General features: G+C 39.1%; 1 protein-coding gene across 1 annotated transcript in view; it reads right to left on the minus strand.

Moving 5' to 3' along the window:
• ppp2r5a (protein phosphatase 2, regulatory subunit B', alpha isoform) overlaps nt 1-20,969 on the minus strand; it is a 168,880-nt gene that overhangs the window by 23,913 nt on the left and 123,998 nt on the right. Inside the window, exons 4-8 of the mRNA XM_072580817.1 lie at nt 19,845-19,937; nt 16,484-16,614; nt 8,868-8,927; nt 6,589-6,697; nt 1,421-1,474 (exon numbers count right to left, since the gene is read on the minus strand). Of these exons, the coding sequence (XP_072436918.1) occupies nt 1,421-1,474; nt 6,589-6,697; nt 8,868-8,927; nt 16,484-16,614; nt 19,845-19,937 (447 nt within the window). The remainder of the gene's footprint in view (nt 1-1,420; nt 1,475-6,588; nt 6,698-8,867; nt 8,928-16,483; nt 16,615-19,844; nt 19,938-20,969) is intronic.

Consider the following 20,969-nt stretch of genomic DNA (forward strand, 5'->3'; position numbering starts at 1 on the left):
ACAAAGCTACCCTACAACCCGTTGCTTCCTGCATGACCCCTGGATATTTAGTTCCAGTTCTGATCTCCTTCTAATCGTGTCTCTGTAATGGCTACAATTTCATACTCAAGAGCATCTTTTGTAGTGTTAGCTAATTTATTTTGTTCTTAATACTGAATATGTTCAAACAGCCATTAATTTTGCCTTTCACAATTTATCCCTGTTGAGCTAACTTGCTGCTATCTGCCCTCCTGAGCACTCCAAGGTATTAACAAATAGGCAACATTGCAGTGTTATAATCGTCAAAGACTGAAATATGATTCTCAGCCACAGGCATTGTTAATTGCTTTTCCAAGTCAAATTTTATCTGGTAGCACAAATCAGCCATTGCCTTCCAGCTGAAATCAAATTTTCCCCTGAGACACTTTCAAATAAATCCAGAGAAGTGATCCTCTGGCAGTGTTACTAAAAAAGAAGATAACAAAGGGTGAACCTAGCCGTTTGTGAACAGAAACCTAAACTGTTTGGCATGCTATTACTCTCCTTTCAAAAGGCAATCCCATGATTCCAATTTCAAGGATGAAATCAGAATGAGTTGGTTCTAGAACTGGTAGCAGCAACCAGTTTCTAAAAATGTAAAAGTAGCAGATCACTGTTGCATCCAGAATCATACCCAGCAACACTAGATGTTTATTCATGGAGGTAAATTGATGATACAGTGCCATCCAGTGTTCTCGAATGCAAGTAGAGTAGATTTTGAAATGGCATCAGTCCTGATCTATTGTAACATTTTTAAAAGCTGCATTTAATCCTGTCAGGAGCTTCAGTCACACAACTAAATCAACAACCTATCAGAATTGATCTCTGCCCAATTTTATCTCCCAGAAGGAAAAGGCAACAACAAACTGTTTAATCTAAAAACTTGTTGGTCACAATTTTTAATTAATGCTGGGACACAACATACTGGTTAAAAAAAAACGTTCAATTGTTTAAAATCGGAAAATGCCTCGTCATTAGCAGTAAAATTTCTTTAACAAACACTGAATTCATGAGAAGTTTATTTTTCAAAGGAGGCTTGTAATTAGAAAAAGGATGTGAATGAACATGATACCAAATCAAATCATACTTTTGCTCTTGATTTTTTTTTAAAATAGAAATTGCACCCCAAAAAGTTACTTTAGTTTCAATCACAAAAATAATGTTAATAATGTCCTCTTTTTCTTACTCAGATTCTGCCTGTATTTCAAAATGCTCAAGCAGCAAACATTCAAAGGGACATTTAGATAAATAATGCTATTAGACCAGTGAATTTTCTGAATCCAACTTATTTGGAGAGTATAGTTTAAAATTCTATTCTGCCCACAACATCCCAAAAAATCAAGTTGATTTTAAAAAAATTAAAATATACAATAACTATTAAATTTAATGCTAAAAAACTTACCGGTTCTGTAAGAGTGGCATCTTTTTCCAAGAACTGTACCACACAATAAGCTAACTAGAAGACAAAAATGAACATAAATGTATTGCAGCAGCAACTGGTGAAATCGAAATGGATGTCAATCCTATATGCACAAATCTAAGCAATAATTTGATAGGGTTGTCAAACAATCTCTTCATTTCACTCAACAAATGAGTGAATATTAGAGAATGTATGAAAATAATGCTGGAAACAGACACACAAGCAGTTCGCAATTGCTCATTTTAAAGTGTGTATTCCAAGATGAAGCTTTTCTGAATGTGGAATTTCCTTTAAGTTATTGTTGTACATGCTAGGAAACTTCAGACAGATTTATTGTACATGATACGCATTGAGAATGGACAAATACAGGTCTTTGCTTTGTTTAAAAGGTTATTCAGACATAAATTACCCATTTTTTCTTTTTTTTTGAAAAATGACACCCAGGTTTAATTCATTAAACCTGCATTTTCCCACAGACCTGAAATGGAATTCCTTATAGAAGTTTATAAAATCATGAGAAGCAAAGTCTTTTACCCCAGAGTAGGGGAGTCCAAAACTGGAGGGCATAGGTTTAAGGTGAGAGGAGAAAGAATTTAAAGGGATCTAATGGGCAACTATTTCTTGCAGAGGGTGGTGCATATATGGAACAAGCTGCCAGAAATGGTGGAGGAGTGTGGTACAATTACAACATTTAAAAGGCATTTGGATGAGTATATGAATAAGAAGGGTTGAGAGGGATATGGGCCAAACGCTGCAAATGGTACTGGATAAATTCAGAATTTCTGGTTGGCATGGCCAGGTTGGACCGAAGGATCAGATTCATGCCATATATTCACTACGACTCTAATTTTCTATAATTGTGTGCGTCAAAATAGTGTACCACTATTTAACGGGTATCACGCTTGCCCTAATGAATCATATTGAAAAATTGTTAATTTAATGAGCAGTATTTAATGAACAGAAATTAATGCCAAATTAGTTATAGAAACTAACCAAAGAGGAAAGAAAGAGAAATAGACAACAAAGACAAAGAAATCCCTCTCAGTAATAGTACTGGGAATCCATATCTGTAGGAATGATTTCCCAGTACCAGAGAGAGAGATTGTTTGATAGCAATTAAGACATATCATATTGATAAAATAAAATTATACTGAAATGAACAAACCATAACATTTTCTGGCAGGTTCTTAGGGCATTTGTGTACATATCTATCAATTTTACTCCATTTCATGCTTTTAATCACTAAGACTTCTGGAGGAGCGGGGCATCTTGGGCAGCATCTTTCTAATCACTGCACTTGACAGTGCATGTGCAGTGGCTGGAGGTTGGCTGATTAGTACTTTAAGAATAGTGAATGCTGTTAGCCTCTCAGTAACTATACGTTAGTCACATTTCTCACCATCAATATTTTTCAAAGAGAGATTGTACTGTCTGTTAAGATAAACATGTCCATGGTCCAGGAGAAGGTATTTGGTATAAATACCCCAGGATAAGATCTTTGCAAGTCTGCAAAATCATTTTTAATTTCCTATATTTGCCTTCTGTGACAATTCGGGGCAATAAAGGTCAGTGGTATTATGGACTCAGTGTGACAATGAGTTAGACTGAATGCAACCAAACAATTGAATTGTGTTTTTCACTGCAAAATTTCATCATGGTGGCTAGTTGAATGCATCTTATTTCAAGGAACACTATTTTGAAACAGCAGTCTTAAAAACATAAAACTTCTCCAGATTTATATAATTTTATTCAGTTTCCAAACTGAAATTATTTTTAAACATTCATTATCTTTAGAATCCACATGTAAAATGTCGTAAGCAATCACTTGGTAATCAATAGTTTGCAATTTTCCCATAGCATCTTCATTGAAAGTTAGAGGATACCACTTTAATATCTCTACGATAACCTGTACAGTTCTCCTGAGGCGGGGCTTGGAGCATAATTTTCCACATTAATTAAAATTAAGCTCAAGAAATAATTAAATTCCTATTTAAAATTAATTTAATATACCTGTTAACATAACAACCACTCCAAGCTTACCACTGGGGATAGTGCTGTGAAATTCTCAGTGCTGTTTAAGAATTATGAGGTGAAACTGGTGATTAATTTGCTGCACTGTATAATCATTTTAAATGTTTATAAAGAATTCAGAATGAATACCCAATCACAAACAATAAATACGAAACAAGATACAGTTATTGTGAAAAGGCAAGATGGTAAATTCTTGACACTAGACAAAGGCCATTTGAAGAATAAGAAACATTAACAGTGAGAGGCTGTGACCAGTGGCTCAAAGTCAGAATGGAAAAATGCAAATTGTCATACAAGCATCTAACCAACCACCTCTTAAAACAATTGGACAATAACGCCTCCAAAACTAGGTTTAAACTAAACTGAGTATAGCAGAGTGACTGACATTCATGGCTATGGGACAAGTGCTGGAAAATGGGATAAGAATAGTTAGGTAGTTATCTTTGTCCAATGCGGTGCAGACATGATGGGTCAAAGGGCCCTTTTCTGTGCTGTAGATTTCTATCACTCACTATTGAGAAATGAGTTGGGAGCATTTGAGAAGGTGGATCTAGGAACCATATAGAAATACTAGATAACTGACCGAAGACTGACTTGGTCATTTTCTGACAACTGAAGAACACTACTAATTAGCTAATGAGTTTGAAGACCCGCTTATGTAATAAATGCTCTGCTAAAACAATTCTCACAGTCAGTCAGCACATATCTTAAAGCGCATAGTGCAAAGTAGCATGGCTGCAAGCTTATATAGCTTTAATACAAACATACATAAACAGAAATGACCAAATATAAAGGTTCAAAAGTGGCTTCACACAATTTCTTATATTTTCTATTAAAGAAATCCAACTGACATTCCAACAGCTTTTCAGAAAAGAAAGATCTTTTGTTGAATAAGGTACATGGGTTAAAGGTGAAAGGAATACAATAGGTAGTGCAAAGAGGTAGGGGATGGAAAAGTGAGACAGTGGGGGCACTGGGCTGAGGTGAGAAGGGCTGTGAGAGTGAAGGGAAAGAGAGAGTGACGAGTGAGGAGGAAGGGGAAGTGGAGTACATGAGCAACAATGAACAGCAAGCATAAGAAAATAGTGTCAAGAAGAGCAGATGCCAGGCAAACGTAGGTGAGGCAATGAGGGCTGGAAGTGAGGAAAGAGAAAAGGAGGCAATGGTGATGAGGGAGTGGGAAAAGGTTGAAGAGAGAGCAAGGACGTGAATGAGAGTTTTGCTTGGGGTGGGAGGGAAGAGGAGGTATGGATGCCAAAGTAGAGTGAGGACAGGTTGGGGAGGGAAGGATGAGGCTGCGTGGAGAGGGGTGAGACATGGAGAGAAAAAGGAGATACAGGAGAAGGGCAAGAATTAGGGGAGAAAGGAGAAGGGAAAGAAATGGCAAGCAAAAGGTGAATGTAGAGGTAGCACTAAGCGCTATAACTGAAGGGATTGTTTCTCACTTTTCTATTTCATATCTCTTGTGATAATGGCCTGCCAGCAACTCTTTCAAAACGTTAACAGGATTGTGAAAGAAAGCTTCTGTTTTGTAAATCTATGTTGACTTTGCCAAATCAGGTTATAATTTATAAAAGAGTCTAATGATTAAATTCTTTATTATAGATTCTAGTGTTGAAGGGCAACTGTAGCACAGCAATAGTGTTACTACCCCTAGATCAGGAGATTTGGTTTCAAATCCCACCTGCTACTAAGGTGCGCAATAACTTCTCCGAATAGGTTAGTTGGAAACTATCTAGACTCCAGTAATTTTTCAATTGACGATGCCTGGCTCACAGGTCAATGAATCCCCATTTGTAAAATATTACATTTACAATTTTCAAATTAGAAAACAATCCATTATGGGTATTCTTCATCCTACATCTAAATTAATAACCTATATCATAAGTTTACCTCTAACTCTGTGCATTTCGATTTCTTTCTGATAATCTCTGGTCCGAAAGCTGATTCAATGGATAATGCCTAGCTAACTCTAAACTTCCCTAGCTAACTATAAACTTGCCATAATATCAGAGGACTCGAGGGCTGCTCTCTTCCCTATTTATCCACTATATTAATGACCTTCTCTTCAGCTTTTAAAATTATGAATTCTTACACAACAGATATTTTTAATAAAGAACAAATTTTCATTCAATTCATAGTGTTATGTATGAAACAAAGGGCTCCCAAATTGTAGAACACAGACATTAGCGGTTGTGGAGCACAGAATGAGTTCTGGCAGGTTTGAGGATCCTTTAAATGTTAATACATTTTGCCGTTGGTGAGGATGGCTTAATTATCTGATTTTGGAGGCCTGGTTGTGGTCACAACTGTAGCTTCCAAGCCCAGCTATTGTGATACCCTCTCAGCCTTCCCCAGCTCAACTCTCGAAGCAACTCGACCAACTTCAAGCATTCATTCTGGGGTCACATGACATTCCAGCTACTGAAATAGGCTCATTTCAGGAATTTTAAAAAACTCAAAATTGAATAAATAAACTTTAATGTCAGAAGAAGAACTTCTGACAAGGCCCATACAATCCCAAAAGTACTACTCCAAGAAATTGGTCACATGTACTCAATTAATTCAGTTGCTTTCGGTTGCCCTATGTAGTTTCTCCATTCATCCAAGTACAAGGTGAATACACCTAGCTTTCTGTTCCTTACTTCCAATATTCATATTATAGTATTTTGTCAAGCAAGCTTCATAAGGTCATCAAATAAAAATGGATCTAAGTATCAATCTAGACAATAAAGTGCCAAACTAACTACCTTGCTAAAAATAGACAGAAATACTTTGAACAGTCAATGTTGAACTTTACAATCTGTGGAACATTAGCCTTAATATCGGTTCCAAAAGCCTGGCCTTTTCAATATCTCAATTAACGTAAATAACTTAAAACAGGCATCTGGATATACCACAAATAAATTTGTTGCAAATGTTGTGCCTACATAATAAAAACATAATCCAGACCTGCTTTAGCAGTCATTAGGTCCAGCCCCACATTGCAGTGTACTATTTTTACTGGAAGTTTGAATGACACAAGAGTAGAACGTACATCAAAATAGAAAATCATAGTAGTTCTGGTGACAAGTCAATGATAATTTAAATCATACTTACATCAAGAAATAATTGCCTACCTGTGCATGAAATAGAGCTAAGCCTTTAGCAGTATGAAGGGGAATGAGCACCTTCATAAGAAATTGTTTATGTTCTGCTTTCAATGGCAGTGCAAATCCATTAATAATACTGAAAAATAAATAAAGTTAATAATTCACCCATTTAAAAGTTTGAAATTATCTATTTATACAAGTACATTTAAATGAATCAAATTATTTTTAAAATAAAATGCTGTATAATACAATATTTAATCTATTTTTATCTGAATGTGCTTCATCAATTTACTTCCCTTGAGGTTGGTAATGGAGATAGAGCCTTTCTTTGCAATGTGCAAGAGAACTGCGCATATACGACAATTACTGAAGTCAGTTGTTAACTTAGTTTTCAACTCTGTCCAAAAAATACAAATGGCAAAATACAAAACCGGTAAAAGTTATCCAACAGCTTCCAAAACTACAGACACAGCCACCAAGCGCTGATGACTCAACAGCCCTCGTGTGAAAATGGATTGCTAAAGAGCTTTGCAATCGGATCTGTAGGTACACAGAAATATTTCTTGACTTCTATTAGAGGACAGAAGTACATAAAAGTTTATATCTTTACAATAAAATCAATGCCTTCTGGTCAGTTTTAAGCAGGTCTGTACATTCATTTGGTAGATATGCAACTTTTTTTTTTAAAGAGTGATAACCAACCAACACTTGTTGATTTCACGTGGTCAATCACCCACATTACATTTTGGCTGCATAGTTCAGCTGCACAGTGAGTACTTATGTTGAGGCACCTAGGGGCTCACACTAATTTTAAGCATTTTCAAATAGATACACCCGCAAACCCTCCTCGTTGTCATAGATTGCTCTGGTACATTAGATATGTTGTGAAAAGATAAATTATTATGCACATAAATTTAGTTAGAATGCAGAAAACATAATTAGGATGCCTCATTGAGGTTCTAGTATTCACAATGTGATCAAGATTCACCATAATGCATTCATATTGCACTTTTAATATAATTTAAACAACTTCAAATAATTTAGAGAAGAAAAACAACATATGGACAATTAGAATAAATAAGAAAAGTCTTTGTTGAGTGAAAAAAATTTGAGAAAAAATTTAAGAGGATAAGGAGGGAAATTCTGAAACATTAAGCAGGGCAGCTAAACATTATTGTGGAATAGAAATTGCACGAGCAAAAGAAATGGATCAACAGAAAGTCATAATTGGCAGGCCAAAGATCTGAGTATGGGATGTAAATGTGGAGTAATTCTGAAAGGAAAGGTGTCATTTGGGTGGAAATGTAGATAAAGGCATTGCTTTTGAGATAGAAAACAAACTCATGGATCACTGTGGTAGAGTTTTCCCAATAGTTTTCAGAATTGAGAAATTCATCGTTTTTTAGGTGCTGTGAATAACTGAACATAGTTTCAGACTCCCAAACTAAACAGAAAAGGTCATTCCAGGAATCTCTGATGCTTTGCCAGAAATTTAAAATTGAGCAAGTGAGTTGACAGAGGGAGAAACATTTCCTAGCGTGTTGCAACATTGTCTTCAAGGTCAGAAAGAATCAGGCATGGGCAGTTACCCACAGGGTCAGCACCTGCAACTTCATTTCTGGGACCGACTTTGATTTTTGAAAGTTGCACCTCTCAAAAACTTCTCTGACAACTTCCAATCACAACTGACAATATCCTGCTCTCAACTCACAAATGCAAGACATAACATGCTGAATTCCAAGCACTCAACTCTCCTTTTCTACTGTATATGCATACATTGGCATGATTCGTATTTGACATACTACTACATAAATTCAATGCTTCCATTATTCTATTTAGCTGCTTTTCCACCTTTTGGTACAAAGCTCCAGCATTTTTGCATATCTTTCCAATGGCCTCTCTTTCCTTTAAGTTGCTCTAGAATGTGAAAGACAATCTATGCCCTCGTGCAATCAAAGTAGGGCATCTCTGAGATGAGAATTCAGGCAAAACTGGCAAGGAAAGCAGGCCTAGGGACACTGAGAATCCTCCTCTCATATCAATACTATCAAGTCAACTAGCTACTATTTTGGTCACCACAGTTATTGAATTGTTTTAACAATGCACTGCAGTAAAGTAATTTGTGATGATGAAAAACACGAGGCATCAAATAAATGTGAGACTTCATATTTATTGATGGTTGTGGAACTACTGATAGTGAAGTACGAGAAACAGAGATGAGTAACAGTCTTACTTGACTCATACAAACCTCTAAGCAGAGAAGCTTAACATGATCGGTTTTCCTTTATATTTAAGAGATAACTTACCTTCCAAGTATCTCCAACAGTTCTGCAACTCCATTAAAGTGGTCAGTTTCATATATGAACCTGAAGAAATTATTGTTGGAAAATATTACTCCGTACTATAAGAACAGGTCCCAAAGAAACTATGAATGAACAATATAATAGAAATAGATTTTAATTTTTTGCTGATATAAACCTTTGTGTCAGCTGAAGTTACATTCTGACTCCCTCAACATACATTCTGACTATCCAGGAAGACTTATATGGAAAACTTATGCAACATTTCAACAACAATGCATATTGAAATTTGACAGATAAACAGATCAATGATAGTTAAAATATCTAAATATTAGCCATTTGAGCTACTAATGAGTGGGAGCAGCGGCCGAGGAAAAACGAACCCGGGAGACTACAGCTAAGGTAAGACAGTTTGTTTCAAAATTACTTACCTGTAGCGGGCAGCGGAAGTGAGGTTGGAGCGCATAGCTGGGCGGGAAGGTAAGTGATTAGTATTTGAGTGGGTGTGTTCTAGACCCCAGGTTATTGACTCAGTGTTCTTGTTTTTGGAGACAGTGTACAGTCATGGCAGCGCAGGCGGTGGAATGTTCCTCCTGCAGGATGTTTGAGGTAGGGGTGACCACCGATACTCCTGCCGACTTCGTGTGCAGGAAATGCAGTCAGATCCTGATCCTCACCGAACGAGTTAGGGAACTGGAACTGGAGCTGGATGAGCTGAGGATTATTCAAGAGGCTGAGAGGGTGATCGATAGAAGCTACAGGGACATAGTTACGCCAGAGAACAGAGGTAGCTGGGTAACAGTTAGAGGTGGGAAGGGGAAGAAACAGGCAGTGCAGGGTTCCCCTGTGGTCGTTCCCCTAAAAAATAAGTATGCAGCTTTGGAAACTGTTGGGGGGGACAGCCTTGCAGGTGTAAGCTGCAGTGAAAGGGTCTGTGGCTCTGAGTTTCAGAAGGGAAAGGGGGAGAAGAGGAGAGCGCTAGTTATAGGGGACTCTCTAGTTAGAGGGACGGACAGGCGGTTCTGTGGACATGGGCGAGACTCTCGGCTGGTTTGTTGCCTCCCGGGTGCTAGGGTCCGAGACGTCTCGGACCGTGTCTTCAGAATCCTTAAGGGGGAGGGTGTGCAGCCAGAAGTCGTGGTACACATTGGCACCAACGACATAGGTAGGAAGAGGGGTGGGGAGGTCATTCAAGAGCTCAAGGAGTTAGGCTGGAAGCTAAAAGCTAGGACAGACAGAGTCGTCATCTCTGGGTTGTTGCCGGTGCCACGTGACAGAGAGGCAAAGAATAGGGAGAGAGTGCAGTTGAACACGTGGCTGCAAGGATGGTGTAGGAGGGAGGGCTTCAGATATTTGGACAATTGGACTGCATTCTGGGGAAGGTGGGACCTGTATAAACAGGACGGGTTGCACCTGAACCAGAAGGGCACCAATATCCTGGGGGGTAGGTTTGCTAGCACTCTTCGGGGGGGTTTAAACTAATTTGGCAGGGGGACGGGATCCGGACTTGTAGTCCAGCAAGTAAGCTAGCTGTGTGTCAGGATGTCCAAGACTGTAGGGAGGCTGTGGAGAAGGTAGCACTGACAGGGACTACTTGCGGACACAGAGATGGGCTCAAGTGCGTATACTTCAATGCAAGGAGTATCAGAAATAAGGTGGGTGAACTTAAGGCGTGGATCGGTACCTGGGACTACGATGTTGTGGCCATCACGGAAACATGGATAGATGAGGGACAGGAATGGCTGTTGGAGGTTCCTGGTTACAGATGTTTCAGTAAGATTAGGGAGGGTGGTAAAAAAGGAGGGGGGGTGGCATTGCTAATTAGAAATGGTATAACGGCTGCAGAAAGGAAGTTTGAGGGGGATCTGCCTCTGGAGGTAGTATGGGCTGAAGTCAGAAATAGGAAAGGTGCAGTCACCTTATTGGGTGTTTATTATAGGCCCCCCAATAGCAGCAGAGATGTGGAGAAACAGATTGGGAAACAGATTTTGGAAAGGTGCAGAAGCCACAGGGTCGTAGTCATGGGCGACTTCAACTTCCCAAATATTGATTGGAAGCTCTTTAGATCAAGTAGATTGGATGGGGCGGTGTTTGTGCAGTGTGTCCAGGAAGCTTTTCTAACGCAGTATGTAGATTGTCCAACCAGAGGGGAGGCCATATTGGATTTGGTACTCGGTAACGAACCGGGACAAGTGGTGGGCTTGTTGGTGGGTGAACATTTTGGTGATGGCGACCACAATTCTGTGACTTTCACCTTGGTTATGGAGAGAGATAGGTGCGCACAACAAGGTAGATTTTACAATTGGGGGAAGGGAAATTACGATGCTGTAAGACAGGATTTGAGGAGCATACGTTGGGAGCATAGGCTGTTAGGGAAGGATGTGGTGGAAATGTGGGACTTTTTCAAGGAGCAGATACGACGTGTCCTTGATATGTATGTACCGATCAGGCAGGGAAGAAATGGTCGTGTGAGGGAGCCTTGGTTGACGAGGGAGGTTGAATGTCTAGTAAAGAGGAAGAAGGAGGCTTACATAAGGTTGAGGAAACAAGGTTCAGACAGAGCAGTGGAGGGATACAGGATAGCCAGAAGGGACCTGAAGAAAGGGATTAGGAGAGCTAAGAGAGGGCATGAAAAATCCCTGGCGGATAGGATCAAGGATAACCCCAAGGCATTCTATGCATATGTGAGAAACCTGAGAATGACGAGAACGAGGGTAGGTCCGATCAAGGACAGTGCTGGGAGACTGTGTATTGAGTCGGAAGAGATAGGAGAGGTCTTGAACAAGTACTTCTCTTCAGTATTTACGAACGAGAGGGACCGTATTGTTGAAGAGGAGAGTGTGAAACGGACTGATAAGCTAGAAGAGATACCTGTTAGGAAGGAAGATGTGTTGGACATTTTGAACAACTTGAGGATAGACAAGTCCCCCGGGCCTGACGGGATATATCCTAGGATTATGTGGGAAGCAAGAGAGGAAATTGCAGTACCGTTGGCAATGATCTTCTCGTCTTCACTGGCAACTGGGGTGGTACCAGGGGACTGGAGAGTAGCGAATGTTGTGCCCCTGTTCAAAAAAGGGAATAGGGATAACCCCGGGAATTACAGGCCAGTTAGTCTTACTTCTGTGGCAGGCAAAGTAATGGAAAGGGTACTGAGGGATAGGATTTACAAGTATCTGGAAAGACACTGCTTGATTAGGGACAGCCAGCACGGATTTGTGAAGGGTAGGTCTTGCCTTACAAGTCTTATTGAATTCTTCGAGGAGGTGACCAAGCATGTGGATGAGGGTAGAGCAGTGGATGTAGTGTACATGGATTTTAGTAAGGCATTTGATAAGGTTCCCCATGGTAGGGTTATGCGGAAAGTCAGGAGGCATGGGATAGAGGGAAATTTGGCCAATTGGATAGAAAACTGGCTAACCGGTAGAAGTCAGAGAGTGGTGGTAGATGGTAAATATTCAGCATCGAGTCCAGTTACAAGTGGAGTTCCGCAGGGATCAGTTCTGGGTCCTCTGCTGTTTGTAATTTTTATTAATGACTTAGAGGAGGGAGTCGAAGGGTGGGTCAGTAAATTTGCAGATGATACAAAGATAGGTGGAGTTGTGGACAGTGAGGAGGGCTGTTGTCGGCTGCAGAGGGACTTAGATAGAATGCAGAGCTGGGCTGAGGAGTGGCAGATGGAGTTCAACCCTGCCAAGTGTGAGGTTGTCCATTTTGGAAGAACAAATCAGAATGCGGAATACAGGGTTAATGGTAGGGTTCTTGGTCAGGTGGAGGAACAGAGGGATCTTGGGGTCTATGTACATAGATCTTTGAAGGTTGCCACTCAGGTGGATAGAGTTTGTAAGAAGGCCTATGGAGTATTATCGTTCATTAGCAGAGGGATTGAATTCAAGAGTCGTGAGGTGATGTTGCAGCTGTACAGGACTTTGGTTAGGCCACATTTGGAGTACTGTGTGCAGTTCTGGTCGCCTCACTTTAGGAAAGATGTGGAAGCTTTGGAGAGGGTGCAGAGAAGATTTACCAGGATGTTGCCTGGAATGGAGAGTAGGTCGTACGAGGATAGGTTGAGAGTTCTCGGCCTTTTCTCGTTGGAACGGCGAAGGATGAGGGGTGACTTGATCGAGGTTTATAAGATGATCAGAGGAATAGATAGAGTAGACAGTCAGAAACTTTTTCCCCGGGTACAACAGAGTGTTACAAGGGGACATAAATTTAAGGTGAAGGGTGGAAGGTATAGGGGAGATGTCAGGGGTGGGTTCTTTACCCAGAGAGTGGTGGGGGCATGGAATGCGCTGCCCGAGGGAGTGGTAGAGTCAGATTCATTGGCGACCTTTAAGCAGCATTTGGATAGGTACATGGATGGGTGCTTAATCTAGGATAGAAGTTCGGCACAACATCGTGGGCCGAAGGGCCTGTTCTGTGCTGTATTGTTCTATGTTCTAAGTCTGTCTGAATTGATTCTGCGTAAGATGCTACAACGCAACGAATAAGCTTTCAGAAACTTGAGTAATTTGGCTGGAATAAGTGAACAAGGTTTTGGGAAGTAAGTAGAAAAGCAAATTTGTCAGAAAATTTTAGCAAGTGCAAGAAGTGATAATGTGGGAATTCCATCACTCCAGAATAGATTCTGAAAACAAGAGGAGTGCATAAAGCACAGTGTGTTTATGGAGAGTGGGTATGTGGAGGGAAGGTAGACTGCAGGAGGGAGAGAGAGAAAAGGAAGGGCAAGATATTTACAAGTTAGAAATATGAGACTTGGAAGGGAATTTTAAGGTAGCGATATTCCCCACCTATTCCCGGTTTTCATTCTTCGCGGTCACTTATAGCGGAAGTCTGGAAAGCTGCTCAAGAAGCCACGGCAACAGCTGCACTGCACCTTGTAAATCATATGTACTATCCTCATGCTTTGTTTTGAAGGATAAAGTTGCTTTGATAGTGTCAAGCTTCTCTAATGTGTTAAGATTGCACTCATCAGGGTAAGTCAAGAATATTCCAATCCTCCCATCACGTCTGGTGGATGATGGAAAGGCTTTAGACAGTCAGTTAGTTTACTAGTCACAGAATCCCCTGCTTCTGACCTCATCTTTGAATGACAACACTAGCATTGCTGGTCAGGTTAATTTCTTGGTTAACATCAAATCTAAGATGTTGATGGTGGGATGTTGATGTCAATATGCGGATAATATGGCTTTCAGATATGTATTTTGTCCAGTTTTATTTTGTGGAGTGTTATTTTGAGTCAGACGTAGTAAGTTATCTCTTTCAAGCCAACAAGCTGAACAGCTTGTGAGGCCCAGGTGTTTAAAAAAAAACTTAGAACAATAAAAGCAGCATTAATGGGTGGAGTCAGGCTCCCACAGCACCAGAGTTTTTGTTCAGCTTTCAGTAGCGGTTGGGATTTTGAAGTTGGTTGTGGGAACTGCTATACATTTCTCTCAGCCACAGCATAAAGCTGGAGTTCGTTCTCTCTGCCAGAATCTTCTATTGCTGTTCTTTTCTCTTGGACTGGAGAAACACAACACAAGACAATTTATTTTACTGAAGTTATCTTTGTAAAGAGTGTGTTTATGGGATATTACTATATTGGAACATTTACTGTTTAGCAGTTAAATAATCTATTATTCTGTTAAGTTTGCCAATAGAGTTATACCAATTCTTCTTTCTTTTGTTTGTGTTTTAACTGAGTGTAAGAATAAAGTGTTTTACTGAAAGCCAATGTGACTAGTCAAATTATATCTGGAACACAGCATCTTACACTTGCCTTTAAATAAAATAAAAGTTGGGTCAAGACTATCTCCTTGATACATTTGAAGGAAGTTTGATCCATAACAGTAATACCAATGATTGTCAATGATTTATATTCTCCTAAAGTTATTTACTGCTTGACAGTTGTGCCATACTTATGTTTCATGCCACATATCAGCTCTGGAGGCATAGACAGCAGTACTGAAGTGGAATTCAATACCTGGAGAGTTATAAATGGAGCAAACATCTTGCAAACATTATCAAGCTTCCTCACTTCTGACCTATGATGAGCTGAAGGATAAAGCAGCTTGAGGAAGTTTGCCTTCGGGTTCGACCTCAAAGAAATCCTGCTGGTGAAATAATTGTGCTTCAACAACAACCATGTCGTTAGATATGAATCTAACCTGTGTCCCCACCAAGACTCCCAGCACCCTGACTTTTAGGAGGGAGACCTGGACCAGGAAGGAAAGTTGAGTGGTTGATTATGGATACACAGTTGCAGGAGTAGGAGATTGATCTCATTGACATGAAGATTTGAGGGGGCATGAGGGTAAACAGAAAAAAAAACGAGAGAAAGAATTCAGAGCTTTAGAGAAGTATAGCCTGACAGGAGAGAAGTGGCAGAGGCTGCTACTGAGATGAAAATGATCTTTTTGAACAGCAAGTCCATAAGTTCCTTGCACTTATTGTTGGAAATGAAGGCAAAGAAAATATACAACAGGGGTTCAAGGAGATGAGTTGCAATGGAGAAAGTAAGCCAGAGGTTATTGTTACATTCAAAATTGAATGGAGCATCAGGTCAAAGTTTGTAAATGACATTACTTAATGTACACAACAATAAGGACTATGACAGTCTTTAATCAGGCACACGAAGACTGGTGAAATTTAACATAAAAGTTTACAGTGTTGCATTTTGGCAAAGATGATTGAGGAGAGGCACAGACTAAAATCATACCATGTGAAGTGGAAGCAGAAACAAACAACCCCGCAGGTATATGTACGTAGGTCTTTGAAGGTGGCAGCTAGGCTATAAAATTAAGTGAGTACAAGTAGCTTGTTTTCTGCTTTCATGGAATGGGAGAGTCACTGAGAAGGCCAGCATTTGTTGCCCATCCCAACTGCTCATGACCTGAATGTGTTGTTAGGTTGTTTCAGAGAGGAGAGAACAGTCAACATTATGAGGATGTTAATCAAGAATCACATGATCCAGATGAGGAAAGAAGCAAGATTTCCTTCCCGAAAGTACAGTTTTTTACCCTGAGTTTTTGCAACAACTGTTGATAATTTCATGGTCACCATTATGGAGACTACCTTTTGAATTCCAGATATTGCGAACCAAATTTAAATATCACCAGTGACCTTTGAATGCATGACTTCAATCCATGTCATCATACTGTTATATCTGCAAGCCATAATATGGTGGTTTATTTTCCTTTTGTTAGTATAAGGGATATCAAATAGCAGGTAGAAAAACCCCTGGAAAGGAAATGTGAGCAACCAGACATGTGACATAATTGATCTGATCTGCCTGTAACACCAGACCCATAGCAATTGTTCTGAACTGTCCTTTAAAATTTCCTAGCAAGCCGTTCGGTTTGATTGCTGTTACAGATGGGCGGACAAATGCTGACATTGTCAGTGACACCACATCGCAGGAAAGAATACAGTATCAAAAGGACAGTGTTAAGATACAGGACAATTTCAGACTAAAGACTTCACTGACTTTGGAGGCATACTACATTTATGTCGATGGAACATTTATTAAAAATAAATATACTTCACATGGTTTTCATTGCCCTTTAAATCAATTTACACAGATCATTGCTTCAGGGGCAGTTTTCAGCAAACAAAGGAAATCATTTACTACAGATTACCGTAGAAAAATGTTGTTTATCTGTTTCCTGATGAATGCGCGTAGTCCAAGGAACTTTCCATAAATACGATGCAGAACTGTTTTCAAAAAATCCCGTTCTCGTGGATCCTCACTGTCAAACAACTCCAAAAGCTGGAAGAAATTGAGAGAATAAACAAATGCCTTTAGCTGAGAGGTATTTACTAGCTAGAAAATCTGATCTTAATGGACCTTTTACGTTAGCAGAATTTGTTTGATTTTACAGCACTAAAAATTTATAGTTCTATTTTGATTTGAAGCAAGATTGTTTCTTACTGTTGTTTTTATCAATTAGTTATGCACAAGTTTATTCTGCTGCTCCACAGCTGAAGAATACATATGAAAGTAACTTTTTAAAAATTGCAATAATTCTGAATAAATCTGTAAATATGCTATAATTACATCGTTAAGTAATGGACCTTTGAAACAAAATATAAACATTTCCAATATGCATTTAGTGCCAACATAATTTTGCTTCCTTCATGACTAATACAAGATTTTACAATGTATAAATAACATTGGTGTACTGCAAAGTGACTCTCTCATGTATGGTAGTAAGGACACATTACTTATTTTTCTCAATTACAAGATATGAATTGCTGATGTAACTGAATGAACCTGTTCTTAACTGCTGCTCTACATGTTCAATTTAGATATCCAAGAAGCTTAACAATTACTGTTTGGTAGTAACCTGATTTATCAAGTTTAAGAGATACATGTATAATGACACAAGTACATGTTCAGAATTACAAGAGAATATTTGTTTAACTCGTGGGTGATAGTAAAGTAGAGCAGAGAGTCAAATCATGAAAAACAGGTGATGAACACATTACTGAAATGGGAACATGGCCATAAGCACAGCTCATCAGGGAGAGACAGTAGCATCACTGGCAAGCAATATATTAGCCTCATTACAAAAATATTTGTGTTCAAATATAGGAATGCCTTGCTGTAGTTACACAGGGCCTTGTTGAGGCCATACCTGGAGAATTGAGTATACTGTGTTGTGGTCTCCTGACCCAAGAAATGACAGTTGCAACACAGCAGTTTCACGAGACTGGAACCGGCGATGGCAGGACTGTCCTATAAGGAGAGACTGGTTTGAATGGGCCTGTACTGATCAATTTAGAAGGATGAGAGGGGATTTGATTAACAAGTATAAACTTCTAACAGGGCTGGAAAGACAAAAGGAAGGGAGGATTTTTTTCCAGAATTGGGATGTCTTGAACAAGGGGACATGGGTACTGGATACAGGGTAGAATTAAGATGAGAACATATTTCTTGACTCAAGGGAAAGCATACTTAAAATATTCTTTCCTCTCCTGAGGGCTGCTCTTCAGAATTTAACAATGACTGCACTGAGTTTTGAGGCCTTTTTTGTTTCTTTATTGAAGGTGGAGTGTGGGGTGGGGGGAATGTGGGTGGGCAGCATATTTCTCTCTAAATCTGTCAACACAGTTTATCATTGTGAACACCTGTTATCAAATAACCTCAGTACTTTAAGGGCCCCAGTTTTCCATTGTAGGAATCATCCTCAAGTTGTTGCATATTCTCTAATCTGCAGTGGTCATTCATCTTCTCTTTGACCACTTGGTGAAGCTTATTATGTTTGGCTGTACAGCAGTAACAATGAAATGAAGAGTGTTTTCTGATTGCATTTGGTTACCCACTGCAATCCCTGAGAAAACTGGAATCTCTGGAAAAAAAAAGACAAGCAACTTTTGGATTTTTATTCTTTCTATTAGGTTCATTGTAGAGAGAGTGAAGTTGTTACTCTTTTTGATGTGTCCAGTTATTGTTGTGAAAAAAGGTTATGTTGAATTCCATGAAAAACATTCAACAGTTAAGAAGGTTGCACGATAAAGGCAAACCAGCAAAGCCTCAGTGCTGTCATGAGTCTGGAGTTAAACTGGCTGATCTCATGCGCTGCAGTCAGTTGGACAGAATAACTACATTCATAACATAGGGAGGAGGAAAGTCAAACAAAGTCCCCATTAGTTTGGAAATAGGACAAGGCCAAGGCGTCCATTGTTGAACTGCCTGAGATAATTAATATTTCATTTGAGAGGCAAGAGGTGAAAAATTAAGGTCTTCAAAGGAACAGCATGTGTCAGAAACCAACTTAAAAGAAATACCTTTGTGAGATGTTATTTCTAAGACTTGGATACATTTTATTGTATGTTTTTGATTTTTGTGATCATTATGAACAAATATGATATCAGAAAAGTTACACTTTTCCTCTTCCTGATCAAAATATTTCAAATCAATTTCAGCAACCTAACTCAACAGCATCCATCAAGATCATATCCTTCTTCAGTATTCATCCATGTACTAAATCTGCAATTTGCTCATAAGGTCATCAATACTTTTCTTGTTCCTGCCAAGAATGCTTGAAGGGCTAAAAGCCATATTTGTTTCTAAAATTATTTTGTGAAAATGAAAAACACTTATTTCTGGCACTCGCACATATATGGAAAAATACAGAAATACAGAAGTCGGTGCCCGATTAATTTAGCTTATCCACAACATACGTACTACTACATGGAGATTTCTCCAAAATATGCTGTATTGAAATACATGCAAGCATGAGAATTTGCAAGAATTTCCCCTTAATTCATCAATGACACCCACTTCTTCATCCAGACATCCTTAGTGATTTTTACTGAATCAAGGCTGTGAATTTTGTTTAAACTATGGGTAGGGTGACAAGCTCAGTGTCTACCCCAGTCAAAACAAGGATTAAACTCCAGGCTGTTGGTCTTAATCTGATCCACACAATAGCTGTCTAGACAAATAAGCTACCCAGATAACCACTAAAGATACATAAAAATAGTCAGCCTTATCAATTTCAGTATGTGAATTTTTAATGGGATAAGTCATAATTCCTGACATACAACCTCTCTCCACTAATTTTTGAACAAACGCACACAAGTTAGGGGTCACATTCTGACAGATTCAGCTAGTTTTGGACATGTTTGTTTCTTTCCGAATCTTTCATTTCCCTCTTCTAATCCTTTGTTTCCCTCTATTTTCAGGATATGATTAATATTTGACTAAATATCCTAACAGACACTTCCTAGTTCAGGCATCACAGAAATTTTTCAATGTGATTGGTTGTCTTGTTCATATACGATCCCGATCCTTTGTGGAGGTAGCTGCAATATTGCAGAGACCTGTTGACTAAATGTTTCTGCTTAAAAACCCATAAAGCTTTTTGGGTAACTATAAGCATAATAATAGCAAGTGCTGTTCTTTCACTCTGACTATAATACCCAGGCGATAACAATAAATATTTTAAAGTCAATGTTGGTGGTGGAATGACAAACAAAGTTTGAAGTACTCACCTGCAGTACAAATTTCTGATCAATGAACCTTTTTGCAATACTAGGTTGGAAGTCTGGGCATTCCAGAAACCGCAAAAAAAATTCATATACAAGCTTTAAACAAAGAAGGAAGTGACAATTAACAGGAATAATCATATTGGGTATCTGCATAAAAAAATATTTATTTCATGTACAACTAAAACTTGATAGTTTTATTAGCTCCTTACTTTCTGCTGATTCTTTCCAAAAGGAAAATGATTCTTTACTGTAATTTCCCCAACCCCTGTTCTCAGATGTTCAATAACCCCTCAATATTTCCCCAAGCAGCTGATTCAATCTACAGAGACTGTGTGTTTCAGATTATTGATGTGAATCGGTGTTGCAAGAGACCAAACAATAACATTACAATCAATAGCAGAATCAGCAATATTGAATTGTGTGTTCTGTGATTTTGCGAAAACTCTGATAAACATTTTAAAATAGAACATGACAGCTATTTCTGCTTCATGTCATCTTTTCAATGGGTGCAATTTATTTTAATGGATAATTTAAATAACAAATTACAAAATCTTCCATGTACACTAATATTATATCCCTACATTAGCAGAGAAAACTGTCGGCAACATGTAATAGGGTGGAAGGACAGAGGAAAGCAAAGCTATCCATAAGAGAAGCCACAAAGGTGAGCGAGAATGGAATCAGTTTCGAAAGGGACTCCCTGTCTTTTTCACCAAGGTCAGTTTTTATTTTCAATTAGTGGGGGAGAGAATGGTGGATGAAAAGTATTTGCCATCACAATTTTTCATAGCGAGGGAGAGGGAAAAAAAAAACTCTCTTCATAACGGAGGTGGTGGTCAAGGGCAAACATGACATTGCGGTTTTAACAGCAGAGAAAGATGTTGGGGGGGGGGGGGGGGGGGAGTTGGGGAAAAGGAGGAAGAGGAGGAGGAGCATGGATTTCAACAGCAAAGACACCAGTGGAAGGTGGTGGGGCGGAAAGGCTTGAAGTTTTGTAGTTTGCATCTTGGCTGCACCTTGCAGCCAATATCAGGAGGAGTGTTCTGTTATAGTTCAAGATGTTACCAAACATCACTTTGTCTGGGGTGCTTTTTGGAAGAAGTCTCATTTCGGGGTGAAAGTTATGCT

The sequence above is a fragment of the Chiloscyllium punctatum genome, chromosome 11 (assembly GCF_047496795.1).
Source record: "Chiloscyllium punctatum isolate Juve2018m chromosome 11, sChiPun1.3, whole genome shotgun sequence".
Taxonomy (NCBI): Eukaryota; Metazoa; Chordata; class Chondrichthyes; order Orectolobiformes; family Hemiscylliidae; genus Chiloscyllium; species Chiloscyllium punctatum.